Source organism: Mixophyes fleayi, chromosome 12 (genome assembly GCF_038048845.1).
Source record: "Mixophyes fleayi isolate aMixFle1 chromosome 12, aMixFle1.hap1, whole genome shotgun sequence".
Lineage (NCBI taxonomy): Eukaryota > Metazoa > Chordata > Amphibia > Anura > Limnodynastidae > Mixophyes > Mixophyes fleayi.
In genome coordinates, this window is record NC_134413.1 from 9899577 (window position 1) to 9919210 (window position 19634).

The following is a 19634-nucleotide window of genomic DNA, read 5'->3' on the forward strand; positions in this document are numbered from 1 at the left end:
TGGGATCATTCTGAGCCAATGGGGAAGCCTGTGTTTTATATATTCAGGTCATTCCTAGCCAATGGGGTTCTCTTGTAAGTATAAGACAGGCTCCTGATTGGCTCAGAATGATTAGATTTCCTCCCGAGCAGTGAGCGTGCTCCAGCCAATACATGAACCACGTTCTCATTATTATACATGAATATTTATCTGTCCAGGCTATGGCTGACTACATGAAGTAATGTACATGGGGGAACCGTACAGGTATAGCACACAGTAAATGACATAATTAAAAAAAAAAAAAAATGTTTTACGTATGAAGATGACAGGTCCACTGTAAAGAAACGTGTTTGCTAAAATTGAACACACTTCTCTTGGGTGCATTTGCATCAAATTCTGCTCTTAAAGTTGTATATACATACTGGTTTCTATTGCTATTTTTGTTTTTTGTTTTTGTTTTTTTAAATGGTTTAATTGTACTTATTGAGGGCTTTCTCAGAGTTGTATTTCTTCAAAAGATGTGTTTTTTTGGGGATGAAATACAAAATTAAAAATTAATTTGGGAGAACATCATATTTTAAATGGATTTAGATAACAAAGGCATTTTCATTTAAGATCCTTAATGAATCAGGCCCCTGGTGTACAGGACATTTGTTATATCTCCATCCTACTCTTTGCCATCTGACTGATGTGCTGGTTTCCTGCACTTGCCACAGTTACTATAACTTTCCATTGTTCAACGTAATGTAAATTGTATTGTATTATCCTCACAACTAAATCTCTACCTTTCTTTAATACTTGCAGCTTCCCGATAAATCTATCGCCAGCTTAGTAAAATTTTACTATTCTTGGAAAAAGACGCGGTCCAAGACCAGTGTGATGGATCGTCATGCTCGCAAGCAAAAGCGGGAACGTGAAGGAAGGTAATTTCTACAGACACTGTTTTTGTACAGGAAATGTCAACAGAGGGGTTATATTTTTTGTTTTGTGAGAGGTGATTGTTTTATCATACAAAACACAATGTTCAAATAAACAGAGTTGTTGTCATCAAAATACAAAAGTAAACACTGTATATACCTCTTAGGCAGACTGAGGGGGTGCTGTAAGTGGGGCAGAGAAATGGCCTGAAACAAGAAGATGGTAGCTCTAGAGCATGGGGGGAGGGGAGTGTGCCGGGGGTTGTCCCCATGGGGGGGTGGGTGTCCCTATATTCGGTATCTGGGGGGGTGGGTGTCCCCATATTCGGTATCTGGGGCCTGATTCATTAAGGCTCCTAAATGAAGAGGATCCTTATTTCAGTCTCCTGGACAAAACCATTTTACAATGCAAGGGGTGCAAATGAGTGTTCGGTTTTGCACGTAAGTTAAATACTGACTGTTTTTTCATGTAACACACAAATACTTGATAGCTTATTTGTACACTGAAATTTAAAGTTGATATTTGTGTGTTACATGAAAACAGTCAGTATTTAACTTATGTTCAAAACATAAAACTAATTTGCACCCCTTGCATTGTAAAATGGTTTTGTCCAGGAGACTGAAATAAGGATCCTCTTCATTTAAGATCCTTAATGAATCAGGCCCCTGGTGTCCTTTTCATTAATCATCTAGGAATAGCTCTTTAATTAGCTCTTGATTCACTAAGGAGAATATACCGGCATTATCTGGTGACTGCTGGAAACTGGTGGTTTGGCCGTTACATGTAGAAGTTTTAGTATTTTCTGATACCGGAGTGCAAACCTCTGATTCCTGGTAATTACTGACCTCGTTGCTTCCACCCAATCAAAGCAGCCGTTTTATGGGTTGAGTTCATGAGAATATATCGTATTAATTCAGTAGGAACTAGTGATATAACTGAGGCATGAGTTGCTAGGCATGGGTACGGTTTAAGGAGGATCAGACCTTCATGTGAATATTCAAACCTTTTTTACAACATAAATGTCCCACACTGGTTTGCCAGGTAGGGGACCAATAGATGCATTCAATATGTTAATAGTGCACCAAATACTGTGTCCCGTCCATTACAGTGCTTCTGTGGAGCCAGGGACTGGTTGTGGCTGCGATTAGCATGCAGGACACTATTATACTGCTATCCGAGTAGATAGGCAATCATTGGGGGTCATGGAGCTTCTGAAGTTTTAGTTGTAACTGTTTGCATTGGTTTTATTTTTGTTTTCATTCGGCAGTGGCGATGAGCTGGAAGAGACCAATGGTACTAATCCAGTTGATATGGAGGTCGAACAGCCAAAGGAGCCCAAGAAAGAGGCAAGTGCTCATTTGCTGCCCCCCCCCCCCCCCCCCCTTGATTGGTTTCATAATTGTTTTTCCTCTCTGGTGTTTGAGCGTTTTATTAATTTTAAATGTACAACTGCTCTCTCCAGGAAGACCCAGAGATTTAGACAATATTGTTTCTCTTGTATTTTTTTAATTTCCCACATGTTTCTTAAGTTCATTCTGGTATATTTTTTTTTTTTTATACAAGAATGGGCGTGCACGTTACTGTTTAATGACACACCAATGGTCTGAGTTCTAAGCGATGGTGTTTTTTGTCTCTGGTTCTCTGTCTGTTCTGCATTTACAAGCTAGTTAGATTATTCATTACTGAGGAAACTCCTTGTACAACAATTGTTCTTTCTACTTTTTTCTCTGTTTTATCAAATTGGAGGACTGTGGGGTATTGGGGCTGGCTGAAATCTGCACCATTTTGAAAGCTACTCCTCTATATCTCCTCCAATCGGGGAACGTCCATTTCAACCAAGTGCCCTAGGAGTAGGTGCTATAGCAGTGTTTACTATTGTCTTGGTTGGGAGAAACAGACGTGACCAGCACCTCCGCTCCTGGGGGATGATTAAGGCCAGAATTTTGGCCTTGGTAGTTGCTGTGTGGAATAACTCTGTGGCTTAGAGCTTGGGAAATGGTAGCAGAATCCAGAAGGACTTAAGAAGTTGGCACGAAAGGGGAGAAAGTCATTTGAACCGGAATTGGACAAAATTGTTAATTGGAACATGTGTGAGGAAAGAGCTGACCCAAAAGGTCTGATATTTTGATCTTCTAGTTTCTCGGGTAGGTCTAGAGGCTCCAAATCTAGAGGTCAATATTCATCTTTAGGTGGAGCAAAACATAGGGGGGAAACTGTCCTCATCAGCCAAACAACTAGCCTCCAAACCCTCTGATAAACACTTGGTATGATGGGCTCCATGCCCCACCAGGAGATCCTGTGCTGGATCCCACCTTTTCTTCTGTGGTCCAGGTCCACTTTGGACTCCTGAGTGAGAGGAATAATAACATGAGGCTACATCATGGACCTCCTGAGATTCCAACCCAAAGACTTCGTCTTGTCTCTTAAGACCAGTGGTGAAAAGATTGACACTGGGAGGTTATTCAGTCTTTAATCTCTTTTGTGGTGGTGATCACAGAGAACAATAAGGGTTGGAATTTTATTCCAATCTGTGTTTGGTCATGAAAGTAGAGATGTTTTTTTGCCCCATCTTGAATCTGAATCTAATGTCCCAGTTTTAGTTGTACAGATTCAAGATTGAGTATTGAAGATCAGTAATCTGTTGAACAGGATGATTTCTGTGGTGATGATGGACGTAAGGGTCTGCGCTTGGCTGTCTCAGAGCGTACCCCACCTTGGACAAGCGTTGGAAAGTCCACTCAATTGGATGACAGGGAAAACGGGATTTTTGTATTTACGTTAAATTCATTTCTCCATTTTATTATGGTTTTAAATATTTCTGAACTTGTAAAATGGTTCTTGTTGTTTTTCTTCCCTTCACTATGGCTTAGTTGATGGATATTTCCTGATTGGAGGTGATAGAGGGGGGAGGAGCTTTCTAAATTTGTCCAGAATCCTGGGCCAGCCTCTCTGCACCATGGTTGCAGTTACCCTCAGAGAAATAGATTTAATATGCATACAAAAATCCTGTTTTCTGTCTTTAACTAAAACTATATACAGCTGTTATGTTCTTATGGTGTTCTTATATATATATAAATAGCTGATGATGATGGTACAAATTGTGTCCTAGGTATTTAAAAAGACACTCCCAAGATGTGTTCTGTAATCAGTTGTGTGAGGATTGTGTTGTAAAGTACTTCTCCCACAGGGAGGCGTTGTTGCACTAGTGTAGCTTGTTGATTGATTGTTTTAGGATTTGTTTGTTTTCTTACTACTATAGCAAGCAATATGTCATCCACTATTAATGATCATTAATGCACAGAACAGTATAGTGTATGTATATATTAAACACACACACACCCCCTTGGGCTTATGTCATTTTTATCTTTTAATTGCTTAAGTGCTGTTTCTGCTAGTTAAGCATAGCATTAAACCCTTTCATTAATGTGTCTCTAAGCTTCCCTGCAGCACAGTGTATTCTGTAATTAAATATAATATATTTTTACATTGTTTCCCTTTAAGAACAGTTGGTGATTGTTGCCTTTTTTAAATTAATCAACGTGCACCTAATATTTCTCATTGTTTGTTCCATGTGTGGACAGGAAACAAAAAATGACACTGTCCCCCATGTAAAGAAAGAGAAGCATCCGTCACAAGCCAAGAACAGGGCGAAGAGGAAACCCCCAAAGGGGATGTTCCTCTCCCAGGAGGACGTGGCAGCCGTCTCTGCAAACTCCAACGCTGCTACCACCCTGCTGAGACAGTTGGATATGGAGCTGGTGTCTATAAAGAGACAGGTAGGTACCGCTCCGTGGCAAAGGACCACATACGTTTTCTCATTAATAAAATGGTTCCTTATTGTTTTACAACTGCATTTAGTTCTTATTTATTGGTGGAGAAGCGCCAATGACACTTTCTCAGTCTGGTTCCATGTTGCAGAGAACCAATCACTTGTTCTGTCCCTGGTCACTGTGAGGACTCTGGGAATCCCTGGTGTGTGTGGTAAAGGACGACCACGCTTTAACCACACGTTCTATGAGAGAAGATTACTTTAGCGGAGGTTTTAAACGATGTCTCGGTCCTGTTTGTTCAGTGATAGATGGGATTCTAAGTCCTCTGTTTGCCCTGTGCTGAAACCTTTTCTTTTTTCTTTTAGATTCAAAATGTCAAACAAACAAATAGTGCACTCAAGGAAAAGCTACAAGGTGGGATAGAGGAGTACCGGATTCCCGAGGTAAGTACAAGACTTACACTCCTTACACGCTCCCTCCAGCACTAATATATCTGGTGCACATGGGCGACACAAGCTTAGAGCCGTAATCATATTATACGTTTCTCCTCTTTTAGGCTGCTCAGAAGTTTAATGCTCGCTGGACAACAGAGGAACAGCTTCTTGCTGTACAAGGTACCAAAACAAAAACCAATTGTCATGTGTAGTAACTGTAGTCTTTAGTTTAAATTAACCCCCCCCCCCTTCCTATTAGCTAAAGCAGAAAGTCTCCTCCCACTGCGGCTATTCTGTGCTGGCGAACTTGGTCCCTCCAAGTTATGTAAAAATATCCACTCCGTCTGACACTACAGACGGTCTGTAGTCTTTAACATGTATAAAGCGGAGGGCAATAGCAAAAACCTGCACAACCACTGCCCTATTATAATTGACGAGCTGTGGGATAATGGTTTCTCCTGGTTGCCAGGGGACCACCACATTGTTACTCACCTGGGCATCAATAGGTTTCAAATCTTCAGCTCATGAGCTCACCCAGCATCAGGCATGATGTGACTTGGTTACATTGTTATATTTCTATATATATATTTTTATGTTCTATACATTTTGTCACAGCGATCAGAAAATATGGACGTGATTTTCAAGCGATCTCTGACGTGATTGGGAACAAATCGGTGATTCAAGTAAAGAACTTCTTTGTAAATTACCGCCGTCGCTTCAACATAGACCAGGTTTTACAAGAATGGGAAGCTGAACATGGGAAGCCGGAGGAGAACGGAGAATGCTTGGAGAAGTCTATAAAGCTCCCAGATACTGCCATTAAGATGTCGGATGAAGAGGAAGAGGTAACGCCTGCTGGAGAGCGTGTAGTTTCCACTGCTGATGTGATAGTGGCAAGGTAGCGAGTGTCAGCCAATGGAGAGTTTGAGTGGTCTCAGGAGGTGCGCGGTGGCCTTGGGTTTTGGTTCCCCCACTATTTAGAAAAAAAAAAAAGACTGAGTCAGCTCCGAAATCTAGCCAGGGGTGCAGCAATTCTCTGCTGTTTCATTGTCCTAACATGGAGAAATTTCTGAAGTGCTCAAATCCAATAAACACCAGCTATTGCTCATCATCCATGAGTTTCAAGTATTAAACATGGCAACAATTCCACTGCACTGGTTATGAAAGACTAAACTTTAATACATATGTAGAGGTATAAGTGTATATTCCTTTCAATATGGCCCACTTCGCTTTGAAAATACAGGAGCACACCTATGAATGACAAATTACACAAACCTTGGCTTCATTTAACAGGTGGTTTTTACGTTTTCTTGATTCCCAACCCCTCCATTCCACCAGATGGCGCTCTAGTGCTTTTGTGAGGGTTAGTAACGCTGTAAGGAATGTAGGAAAGCCTCCACTTAACTGTTTCAGCTCCGTAGACTTAAAATTTACATTAGCTCCCTTTCACTTCCAGAGGATACCCGAGAATGACCATGAACAGCATGAGTCGGTCGGGGGGAACCTCCATAGTTGCTCCATCATGTTCCAAAAGAAGGGTGAATTTAGGTCAGAATCCCTCACCAGTGTTTCCCTGCAGGAAGAAACTTCCCAGAGCAGCTTCTCTCACGGTGCCTCTGGTGCTATAACATGTGTTTATCATACTCTCACATGGCCTTGTATGTCCTGGACGTCCAAACTGTATTCTAGAATGTTCGTGTAAAACAGGAGCAAAATAAAGACTCAAAACAGCGTCTACTTCCTTTCTTATGACCCCAGGTGTAGAAGCGGCTTCTCTAATAATTACATAGTAGTAACCCTATAATTATTAAAAGCTGCAAAATAAAATCTGGGTTATGTTTTGTGGGTTCATTTGTGTAAAAGTTGGACATTTTTTATTTATTTTTTTGTTTCCCCCCCTCTTTTTTGCTAAAATGTCTGTAAATGTAAAAGATACTGGCACAACTATGGTATGGAAAGAAATTCCTATTTGTACTATAACTATATAGCAGTCACTTGGGTGCAGAATTGTTATTCCTGGCTAAATAAGCGCATACCACAGAAGTTTGAGATGGTTAATCGGGGACTCTGTCACTTCCCTGTTATTTCCTCCAAATACATACAGGGTACCCCGGTAACTGTGTTTGGAGATAAGTACAAGGGAAGAACATGTATATTTGGGTAAAGCGTATGGAAAGATCTGGTTATACCTTGAGGATATCTATAGGTTTAGTCCAGTGATGGGCAACCTGATGTACTTTGTGTGACCCTCCCAACCTTCAGAATGATCGGACGTTTGCTGTAATAAGAATAAGAGGCTGTAAACTACCTTGGCTCCGCCCACTTGCCCCGAAGTTCTGCCCCATGCCACTCAGACCACCACAAGGCTTCAGATCCCACGTGTAGTCCAGATCTCCCCCACATGCTCCCCGCCCCAATACCAAAGTGCGATCGGGAGCAGCTGGTGGAGGCGATCTGCGGCCCCATCTGTTACCCATCACTGGTTTAAGGATTTGTTGCTTGTTTGTGTTTTGTATAAAAGTTGTTTTATTTTATTCAAGTTCTGTACCTTTGTATTCCACAGGCCTCCCTTTTAGACGTCCGATACGCCTCTGCTTCGTGAGACTAAAAACTGTTAGTTGACTACTTAATTTGCCCGGAATTTCAGGTATTACAAGAACTCAGCCAGCCACCCGCGTCGCGTTCTGTGGACAAGCAGCTACTTACCAAAAAGGCAAATAACTTTTAGCACTTTGTGATATCTGCCTTAATCATCTCCAGGACCCCCCCACACAACTGCTTCCACGCTAGTTACCGAGGACGCAGACTCTTTCTCCATCAGCATCTTAAAACTTTTTGGAACAAGGAAACCTTTGGCCTGTAAATACAGACATCCATCGCTGACTCTGAGATGTACCCAGCTGTACCGCTGCTTAATGCATGAACTTGTGTTTGTACAATTAGTTTAGCATTAATACTGAACACTTCTTTAGCTGCTCCCTTTTTTTTTTTTCTTTATAAACATATTTTACATCACAGTATAGAACCTAAAGCTGAGATTTGAAGATCGATTGCAGACATCAGTGCGCGCTTCTTGTGGATTTATTCTCTTTTAAAGTCTTAGTAATATTATATTCTTGCCTTTCATCAATCAACCATTTAACCACTGATTATATATGCTTATATCTACCGAGGGCAAAAACAACTCTCCAGTTTAGGCCTTGTAATTCCCTAAAGACTAGGGAATCGGGTCCATTTTTATTTTTAGACATTTTTTAGATTATATCATGTTTTCCCATCTGTAAAGACCGTCCTTTATTTAAATGGCCGCTTGGCTTCATAATCTGAATTTGACACTTAATCAAGCAAAGTAATTATGTAATTTGATTTCCCAGCGTTATCGGATGCGCAGTTTTCAGGAAGCCCCACTTGTAATCCATCGTTTTATAATGTACACGTGCAGCTTCTATACATTTATCATTTTAGCTTAAAACTAGACTTGCACTGTGGAGTAAGTTTTTATGAAGCTTTTTTGTACCAATTTATTAATCTTCATAATACTAATTAATACCTGCTAAGAAGTATAATTTATTTCCGCTACAAATCATGTTTATTTAATAAGATGTGTCTTCATTTGCATGGTTTGTGCCTACACGTCTTGCGGCTGCCTAGTGACCCGTATGGGAATATGTGTAATGAGGGATCTGTGTTTTAGTTTTTACTGTCATTTTTTTGTCATTTTGTTTTTGATTTTTCTCCTTTCGGTTCAGGAAAAAATATATATACATGCATTTTCAGTCATTTGTTTTTAAAACGTTATTTTAGCAAGTTTAATTTTAACTCGCACATTGAATGTTGTAAACTTGACACAAAGTTGTGCTAGGAAAATATCCGTATCTTGAGTTTACAGTCAACTCAAAAACAATAATATGGTAAATTAGGATTTTCATAACCTTGGAATCTAGTCTTTATAGTGCCCGATAGAATTGTTTCCAGCTGGTACAAGGTTCTATGCCGGTGTTGGCTAACCTGTGACACTCCAGGTGTTGTGAAACTACAAGTGCCAGCATGCTTTGCCAATATATATAGCAGCTTATTGCTGGAAGGGTATGCTGGGACTTGTAGTTTCACAACACCTGGAGTCACACAGGTTAGCCAACACTGTTCTATGCTGCTGTGATGTGTAGATACAAGACCTCTCTACGTCTTCTGTATCTGACCCTTGTGTATCCTTTGTATGTCTGTTTGAATACAGGATTCCTCCTGATCTTGCCCGGTCAGTCACATGGGTTATTATAGAGTAGGTGGATAATTGCTGGAAGACTATATAACTAGTTCTCATTTCCTGCTTGTCAGCACACCGGTACTTCTGCCTCGCTGTACTCTTCTCATACAATCTAAGGTCAATGATCACTCAGCTCCTTAAAGCTTCACGAGAATCTCTTGTTTTTTAACTTTTTATTTAACTGTTACAAGTAAAGACCTTTTAGAGGTGAGTGATAGCGGATGCTTGTTATCACATGTTGGTAGACCACAGGTTACGTGTCATAAGTTGTCACTTTGTGTAGGTTTGCGGCATAGGAGCCACCAATGTTTGTGCCCCCACTAACTGGGTCTATATTTTCCAGTCTTATGGGAAGGAAGTTAACGAGGGGTTCCTATGGTCGGCATCATTTGAAGGCAAATTATTTAGTAATGTAGTATCTTCTATTAAAAACACTGCAGCATGCCTGCATGGCAAAATGCGATGGTCTTTTAATTGAAATCTGAAGCATATCTTGCTATATTTATCTGTTAAAAAGCACCCCAAGAGCAAGAGTGTCTGCAGCCTTGGACAAGTCCTCTTCGTTTGCCAAAACGCTTATCTCTGCAGCCTAGAACTTTGTTTTAATGGGGAATGTTGTGTTAGAGGGTAGTTCCTAAAATATATATTTATCATAGAGTGTGTGCGTTTTTTTATTTTCCATTCTTCTTTTACTGCCAGAGAGTGGGGAAAAGAGGAAGAGTAGTTAGTCTGTGAAGGAGTCAACACGCCGGCTCCATGAATTTGTATTTATGTAAATTGACACTTCTAGTTGATTAAGACTTTTAGCGAATTAACTTTTGAAATGAGGGTCCACAAAATTCTTGCCTAATATATTAATCATTTTTATTGTGCAGAATTATGAATGTGTAAAATTATATATTTTGGTGGGAGCGTATTTCTCAGAAATATAATAAGTTATTGTGCAAGATATATAATTTATAGCAAAGACAACATTTTTTAGTAATAGTTTTTTTTGGTGGTTTTTTTTTTTTTTGTGTGAACTTAAATTTTGTATTTAATTTAGGTTAAGTGAGCACCAATTTTTCATTAACTGTGTGACTATTGGACGATAAACCTATCAATCATGTTCAGTCTGAACTAGAAGCCACAGTTTTTCAGCGTAGCTATTCAGACCTTTGTATTACATTGTACATAAGTATCCTACTGTATTTATTTCTTATTTCCTTGTGGGTAAGGTGCAAATATTATTTAACCAAATCTCTGCCTAGACACAGTGGAAGCCACTGTATTCGTGAGAGCGCAGCCTGCTGATTCGCTAGGAGCCAGTGACATCACTTGATGCGCGTTGTCTCGTGATGAAGTGAGGTTGCTGATTCCTTGTGAAATTGATGGCATGAATATTGTTTTCAACCCACACAATAGTTGCTTTCACTATGCATAGATAATAGGTCCACTTTAGGCTCGATAGGAACATCCGTAGCCACTGTCTTACACCACAGATTTGTATATCTGACTACACTGTTAAAACAATTTTTAGTTGTGTTTTTTTTTTTTTTTTGTTTTATATATTCAATTAGTGGGAAATTGGTTATTATAGTCTGTTTAATTGCACCGCAGCTCAGGGAGGGTGTGAGTTTTGCGTCTACCGATCAGGATAAAACTTCTTTGGTTGAGATGGCCTTCCTAAACCGCTGGACATAAACTATCAATATTTAACTTTCAGTGCTTCAGTTATTGGCTTTACCCCGTATAAGGGATAAGCATGAATATTTACATCCAGTCGGATTTTTACATTGCAGTTCCCGAAATAAACTCCATTGTTTCACACATACATACAGCATCAATGCAATTCCTATAGGAGGCAAAGCACAAGAGCCGGTAGGCTTTGTAAAACGGGATGTCTGCTTTGACCAGGGGTAAGTCGCGTTCTGGCTGTGCTTGGATTACACCTCCAAGGACGATGGTGGTTGTAGTTCAGCCCCACAGCTACCATGCCACAGACTGCCAACCCTTGGCTTAGACTATGCATGTTGTATAATACGGTGTTTACATATTTTACATTGAATTTATACTGGAGTGTATGATATTCCATGATGTCGGAATTAAACAGCTCTTTTATGCTCACAATTTGCTACAGACTTACAGGATAAGAACAACATGCGATACGCGTAGAGTGATAGAAGTGTACGTACAACATAGCTAGAGGAGGGGTTAGACATGGCGTGTTGTGATTAGGCGTGTTTGTAAGTAAATTTATTGTCCTTTTTTTGCTCGTTCTCTTTTTCTACTTTAATTGTGATGAATGTCCTTTGCTTAGCAGGCCTGCTTAGTCACTGGCTGTTTATTTTTTACGTTGTTTATATTTTACTGTAAAATATAGTGGAAGCTGAATTTGTGATCTTACATAATTAAATATATTCTTTATACATGAATAATTGTGTGCTTATTTTTTTTGACTGATTCATACATCCATTTCTTGTATTTCTTTGCTAAATTGCTGGACAGGAGCTACGCACCTCTGCTCTAATCTAATCCCTTTCGCTGCCTAATCTTGTTACCTTCACTACCTCCCAGCAAGACCCCACTGCCGTCCTTCACCTTCTAGCTTATAGAAGACCCCCTCAACAGCGGGACCAACGTCGGGCGCCCTGCTGCCGTCATGACTTGCCAATTGATCTTTCAAGTAATTGTAATATGGGCTTATTTTCTTTCATCCTATCTGGGGCGACACTGTTACCATGGGTTGTGTGAGAGGAGCTTGGAGTTGACACTTAAGTCATTAACTTTGTTAAATGTATCAATGCTGACAGACCCCTCCCCTCTGCAACCTCCTGTAGCTTCCTAGTTTTGTTTAAGTGCCCAGGGAGTTGGGCTTGCTTTTTATTTGCAAGCATAGTTTTTAACTTGGTTATTCTTTTATTTTTTAATAGAAATAGTGTTTTTGTTTTTTTGCTATCTTATCTGAGAAGTGTTCTCGAGAGAGAGAGAGCACACTCTGATTAGGCAGCAGCACTACAACTGTCTTGTGAGAACCGGACGGCTCTCACTGTTTCAGTGCCAACAGGCGGCTTAATGAAGCCGCTGTCACACTGACAGCCTCCCGACATACCGGCGCTGCCTTGACGGGTATAGAGCGCTGATCTTATGAATTTGGATGAACCCAAATCTTCGGATCAGGGTCTTTTTTAAAAAACAAAAAAAATGAAGATGTGCTATCCGTTTTCCAGTCAGTGGAATTTACAGACATCGCAGAAGCAGGTTGTAAGCAGCCGGACCGGAAGTTTACTATTCCTAGGAGTGCCTACCCTGTACCCATTACAGGAAGAGGATCTGGCCCACTGGTTACAGATTCCAAAGGTTGACACTCCGGTAGCTCCATTGACTTGTCACACTACACTTCCAGTGCCAGGAACAGGGTCCCTGCAGGATGCCACTGAGCGCAAGGTTGAAGGTCATTTAAAATCAATCTATGTAGCAGCAGGCACCTCTTTCAGACCCATGTTTTCATCGGCATGGGTTGGTAGAGCAATGGAAGCATAGGCCGAACAGTTGGCGGAGGGACTGCAGGGCTCAAACTTGCCTCCACTTGTACTGCATCTGAAAGAGGCATCTCGATACTTGTATGAGGCGGCCCATAATGCAGCCTCTATTTCGTCCTCCATATCTGCTTTGGCGGTGGCAGCTAGAAGGATCCTATGGCTGAGGTCCTGGTACACAGACACGGAATCTAAGAAATTGCTTGAAACATTACCTTATTCAGGCGCCGTGTTATTTGGGCCTGAATTGGACAATATTTTTTGCCAGGCCACTGGTGATAAAAGTACTTTTCTGTCAGTAAATGTACCCAAGAGGAAAACCACCTCGATTTGGTTCTTTTCGGCAGCCCTTTTGAGGAGGCTCCTTTGCCAGAGGTCGGACGAGTAGAGACAGATCGACTGATAGCAGGGGGCCACTCTTACAGAGGTAGGTCCTCCTTCTCTACATAACTCCCGTCTTCCAAGCTCCCAGAAAAACGGGCATCCTGACTCATCCAACCCTTCTAGCGACACCAGGAAGAGGGGGGGGGGTGGTTGTGTCTGTTCAGGGAACTGTCAATAGCGTCCTCCCAAGACCTGAGCATTTGCGGGATCATGACGAAGAGGGTACATGATAGACCTGTTGGGTCCAGCCCCTCGTCGCTTCTCTGCAACATTCTTGCCCTGCGTTCCAGGGAGGAGGCAGGCGATGCGGCTCTGTGTCGCTTCTCTTTCTGCAGGAGTCATTTGCACAATACCGGCCAACCAGAAAAGGGCAAGACTTCTATTCAAACCTGGCTCTGGTCCCGAAGCCGGATGGATCATTTTGACCCATTTTAAATTTAAAGATGTTTAAATTTACACCTACGAGTGGACAGATTTTGCATGGAGCCCCTTAAATCAGTAATCGATGGATTGGGGCAGACAACTTTTTAACGTCAATACATATGAGACACTTACCTTCATGTCCCCATTTGGAAGGGACATCAGTCACTTCTCAGATTTACGGTGGGATTGGCCCACTACCAATTCCAGGTACTCCCCTTCGCCCTTTCCAGAGTGTTCACAAAAATCATGTCAATAATGGCGGCGTGTCTTCGGTCCAGAGGGGTCAAAGTAATCCCATATTAAGATGACCTCCTTAACAAGGCCACATCAGCGAATCTTGCAACAGCACCTGGCTCTTACCATCAGGATCGTGGAGCACCATGGATGGTTAATAAACTTGCACAAATCACAATTTATTCCCTGCCAGCGAATGACCTTCCTGGGGCTCATCATGGACACCAAAGAACAAAAGGTTTCTCCAAGAGGACAAGGCCAGGTCGTTACGGCAAGTAAGTTCACGGGTCCTGGCCTACTGCCAGTCCTACCATTCACTTCTTATCTGAGCTGACCCGAGGGGCTTTTGTTGAACGTCCCCATGGTTGAGCTGTGGATAAATGATCAAAGAGGTTTTTTTTTTTGTTTAAATCTCTGTAAAATCCATTTCTCTGAACCCATGTTGGGGATACTGTGTTGCCTCATTTCTTTTGTTATTCAGTTTAGTGTTGGAGTTCAGTCCGATCCTCTGGGATTGCTATTTAAAAAAACAAACAGGTCTAACAGGGGGTGGAGTACAGTACAAACAAGTTTTGCAAGACTGTAATTGGTCACCTTTTCTGCTCAATTAGGATAGACCTAGTTTTGGGTGGATCTGGAAGTAGTTAAAGGATAATTGTCTAAAAATATTCTCTTGATAGAACTGAATCTAGATTCTATGATGACGCCATGGTTTCCTTAATAGTACAATAGCCTCACTAAAAATCTTCCTATTTAGGGGATATGTTATTATCCTCTTGACTGGTAAAGTAAGGTGGGGGTAATAAAGCATTTATATTACAGACTTCTATCTACCTATATGTTAATGCTTTGGTGTTGATCTCCGTGAGCATAATTCATACAGATCATTGTATTCGCCATTGGATCTTATTATGTAAACTGTATATCCAGAATATCCTATTTGATTTATAGCCTCACCAGATATGACGGTGATGGGCCTATAGAGCATGTGCGCTTCTAGTGCAATGACTACATACAAGATTAATTCTATAATACAGGTCTGCACTTGTGAATGGAAATGTTTTCATGTCTATTTTTGAGAACCATATATTTTATACATATTATATCCACTGTTGAATTTTAATTCGTCATGGTGTTGCATCATTATAATTTTTTTTTTTTTTTTTAAATCTTTGGAATAATGCTGAGGCTCATGAGACCAGTTCATCCAGGGTCATGTGATCAGATGCATATATTAAGGAGACTTTAAAAACGGGTCTGTTGCTCACCTGGAGGACTACATTACCTGAAGGCGAAATGCGTAGGTTTCCTAAAGGTGCTAATTTACCTACTGGATTGACTTTGGAATTGCTAACCACTCCTGGTGCTTTTATTCGGCAGAAAGGACACTTGGGGTGGGTGAGGTCCATAATTTCTCTTGATTGGAGAGTCTTTTACAGATAAACTATCATATGTTACGCTGACATACGTGACATGTTTATTAAAATGTTTTAAAGCTTTATTATACTGTGTGTGTGCACATAGATTTTTGGAGTTTGCAGGAAAACGAGCGCCTGTTGCTCTGCTTTCTTGTAGTGATTACCTTGGTCAATTCTAAGAGTTAGACATACTCCACAATCTAAAATAGAACACTAGAGGTGTTGCCCGCAGCAACCAATCAGATTCTAGCGGTCATCCAGTACATTGTAGAAAATGATAGCTATAATCTGGTTGCTATGGGCAACACATCCGCTTTTATTTTTTATAGCATTTCATTAAACCTCCCTCTCAAAGTGTATGAAGAGACCCTGTCGTGGATTTGAGAAGATCCTTTTGTGTTCCAGGTGACCACCTAATTCTTTTTTATTTTTTATCCGGATTAAATATGAGCCCATCTTGCTGTATAAAATCGTGAACTCGCTCTGTAACACAACACAAATGTGTGCATGATGGTTACTATAATATTAGTTTTATTTGTACACTAAAACACTTTAAGTAGTTTACTGGGAGAAAAAGAAAATCTGACAATACATTTTATGTGTTAAGAGATAAATTGGGCATTTCTTCTTTTATCAATTAGAGACATAGGGCTAGATTAACTAAGCTGCGGGTTTGAAAAAGTGGGGATGTTGCCTATAGCAACCAATCAGAGTCTAGCTGTCATTTCGTAGAAGGTACTAAATAAATGAAAGCTAGAATCTGATTGGTTGCTATAGGCAACATCCCCACTTTTTCAAACCCGCAGCTTAGTAAATCTAGCCCATAGTGTGAGAGGCTTACAGGTCATCCATTCTTAAACATTGGACACTTTATTTTTTTTTGGGACACTTTGCATACTAGAGTGTATAAATGAATGCACAAAAATCGCTTCCAGGGGGCACGGCCCGAGTAAGAAGCCACAATGCCTCGTGTGGACGGTGACAGGGAGAGACTACCTCCTGGAAGAGTGTAAGCTTTTGGGCCCAAAGGAGGTGCGTCCCGTCCTGTCCTGCTAACTAAACTGTATATCCGCAACCTATTAACTGTAACTATCACCTGTGCTGGACAGGAGTAAGGAATACTTTAATCATTTGTTACACGGAAGAAGTGATTGGCTGGTTGGCATTTATTATAGACGGATCAACCACAAAATGGCTTCGCGTTTGTTACTATGTGGGGAGAGGGTAAAATTTCCTTTAAGACGCCAAAATAAAGTTCCAGAGCTGGGACGACCCAAGTCTGCTTATTGGATTTATGTGCTGATCTGTATATACTTAAATCAAAGTCCTAGAAATGCTTATAACATGGGGGACAACTGGATCACTGTAATATCATTATATAGACTCTAATCCATAACCTACAGCCCTGTGTTATATACGTCTATATTAACCCCTGACTATTGTCAGTTTTAGCCAATGCTTGTTCTAAGCTTTGCTGTCAAAATGTAAACCTAGAGAAGCCAGAAATTATTCTCCCCTTTATCGTTATTTACATTGCTTCCTGATACACCCAAAGAACTCCATTTATTTGCCAGCTGTAACTAAAGCTTTTCGTTCCATTTGCAACCAGAAGGTTATCCGACCAAAATTGGAATAGGACGAAATGCCTGAAACGATTCATCATAGTGCGATACACGCGTTTTCCTCAAAGGATAGTGAGGAAAACACTGACGCGTTTTGGAATGAGGCGAAAAAGGACTGCTAATGCGGGTGATGGGGGGGGGGGGGAGCAAAGTCACGTACAGGCTGGTTTATGAAGAGGGGGGGGAAGAGGGTACAGCATTGTGTGACACTATCTGGTGTTTAAGTCTACTAATTTCCTTTACATATTACAGTGTAAAATGCAGAATGTTGCTGATATGCATATATACATAAATGGTCCTCTATACATTATGCACTTACAAACTCTCCTTAAGGAGTCAGTGCAAGTTTATTTTTATTTCCCATATTGTGTTGCATTAGAAAGATTCAGGTTTCTATATTCCGGGGTCCAACAGGATAATCCTATTGGACCTCACGTGTGGTCTTCTGAAAGAGCTTCAAAGTCAAGTTCCTTAAACCCTGAGATTAGTCACATGACCACCAGGTTGCTTCTGTGGAACAGACAAGTCTGCATGTAAATATTGGCATCTTACGTGTGACATGTCATTCATCCTCCTGCTCCGGCTAACACGATTACACGCTTCCCTTGCAGGCTCTTGGCATGCTCTTCTGGCACAAACACAACATTGAGAAATCATTGGCTGATTTACCGAACTTCACCCCCTTTCCTGATGAATGGACGGTGGAAGATAAGGTCCTGTTTGAGCAGGCGTTCAGCTTCCATGGTAAAACGTTTCATAGGATCCAGCAAATGGTAAGAACTTCTCGCTGGCTCGGATATACCAGTGACCCAATGTTTGTTAGGTGACCACAGAAGGCCGAAGCCTGATGTTCCAGATGGGAATAGCTGCTTATTTAAAGTCCGTCGAACATTAATGGTACAGCCTGCTTGCACTATAAAGGTATTAACACCCATACTATCATCATCATCATTTATATAGTGCCACTAATTCCGCAGCACTGTACAGAGAACGCATTCACATTAGTCCCTGCCTCATTGGAGCTTACAGTCTAAATTCCCTAACATACACACACACACAGACAGAGAGACTAAGAGCAATTTAATATCAGCCAATTAACCAACCTACTAGTATGTTTTTGGAGTGTGGGAGGAAACCCACGCAAACACGTGTAGAACATACAAACTCCACACAGATAAGGACATGGTCGGGAATCGAACTCATGACCCCAGTGCTGTGAGGCAGAAGTGCTAACCACTGAGCCACTGTGCTGCCTATTCTTGATATAAAACTGTCCCCTTCACTTTCTTTTCAACATCTGCATAACTTACATTAACGTTTGTAGTAGGCTGAAGTTCCTTTGATCATTTGGGACAGTTCAGAGCCAATCAGGAGCCTATTTAGCCTATTTTTGCACATTCAGATCATTCTGAGCCAATTGGGAGACTGTACAGGTATAATAAATACACAGTAAACGTGACAGTATTATTTATATGGCGTCTATTTACGTACAGGTTCTGGTTGCTATAAATGAACACGGACGTAAGTGTATTTACAGAAAATTCAATATTAAAAGGCTGAAAATCCATAGTGGCGGAACTACCACGGGATCAGCGGGTGCGGTCAGTATGGGGGCCCAGGCGTAAGAGGGGCCCCACCACTTGGTATATTGCCATCCTTCCCTCTGCCCTCTAACTGGTTTGCGCCACTTGTCACAGTTAATGTAACTTTCCATTGTTTCATCCGCAGCAGAGGGGTTTGTGTCTGCCCCAGATTTGTCCCCGTACTTCCTGCTCTCAGCGCAGTATCTTACAGTGAAGTGTCCTTTTTGTTAATCACTCCAGGAATAAGCTAAAATAGCCCTCGATTCAGTGAGGAGAAATATCCATAGCAACATTATGTTCTGTTAATGATCGGCCTTATCTGGGGACTGCTGGAAACTGGTTCTTTGGCCGTTACATGTAGAAGTTATCTGAGTATTTTCTGATGTTGGCGTATAAACCTCTGATTTGATAACCGACAAACAAATACAACTATTGCTCTCATCCAATCAAAGCAGTCGTGTTAGGGGTTGAGTTCATACTTCCTATCGGTTCGGTAGAGCCAGTGACATCACGGAGGCATGAACCGATGGACACGCGTTAAAGACAACTTTGACATCCATGAGAACATTCGAACCTGTTCCAGCAAAAAAAAAAAAAAACAGTCCATGCCGCGGCTTTGACCAGTTAAGAGGGACAAATAAATAACGTGTTCGGTGTGCTAATTACGTTCCATGCCAGCGCTTACGTGGTGCGGCGATAGTTGTGGCTACAACTATCAAGCAGCCTTGACTGTTATATGGTAAGTCTGGGAGACTCCTGAATTTCGGGGAGTCCTCACGGAAGAGCAGGCACCCTCCCGGACCACTCCCACTTCACAATCGAAGTGGGCGGAGTAGGAGCTTGATGATTCGACTTGCGTCTTAATAATCCTGACCCCAGCTGTTTGATGCCGCCCTTGCGGCGTGGCACTGCAGGGGCGTGGCTGCAGTGTCTTTATCGCGTTGCCGAGCGTCTATCAAGGAGCGTGAGCTCACGGTACTCAAGCCTCGCCAGCAATGCACGCTCTCTGGACCTCCTAACCGGGGTACAGTTGTAGTAATCTGATCTACACGCCTGTACCCCTGAGAGGCAAGAGCCTAAACATGCT

At 41.4% G+C, this 19634-nt stretch overlaps 1 protein-coding gene across 1 annotated transcript in view; it reads left to right on the top strand.

Annotated features, from left to right (window-relative positions):
* Positions 1 to 11782, top strand: part of RCOR1 (REST corepressor 1) — a 29355-nt gene extending 17573 nt beyond the window's left edge. The window contains exons 6-12 of the mRNA XM_075193006.1: positions 784 to 902; positions 2165 to 2243; positions 4479 to 4673; positions 5033 to 5110; positions 5224 to 5281; positions 5717 to 5946; positions 7665 to 11782. Coding sequence (XP_075049107.1) covers positions 784 to 902; positions 2165 to 2243; positions 4479 to 4673; positions 5033 to 5110; positions 5224 to 5281; positions 5717 to 5946; positions 7665 to 7703 — 798 coding nt within the window. The 3' untranslated portion in view covers positions 7704 to 11782. The remainder of the gene's footprint in view (positions 1 to 783; positions 903 to 2164; positions 2244 to 4478; positions 4674 to 5032; positions 5111 to 5223; positions 5282 to 5716; positions 5947 to 7664) is intronic.
* Positions 11783 to 19634: the final 7852 nt, after the last annotated feature.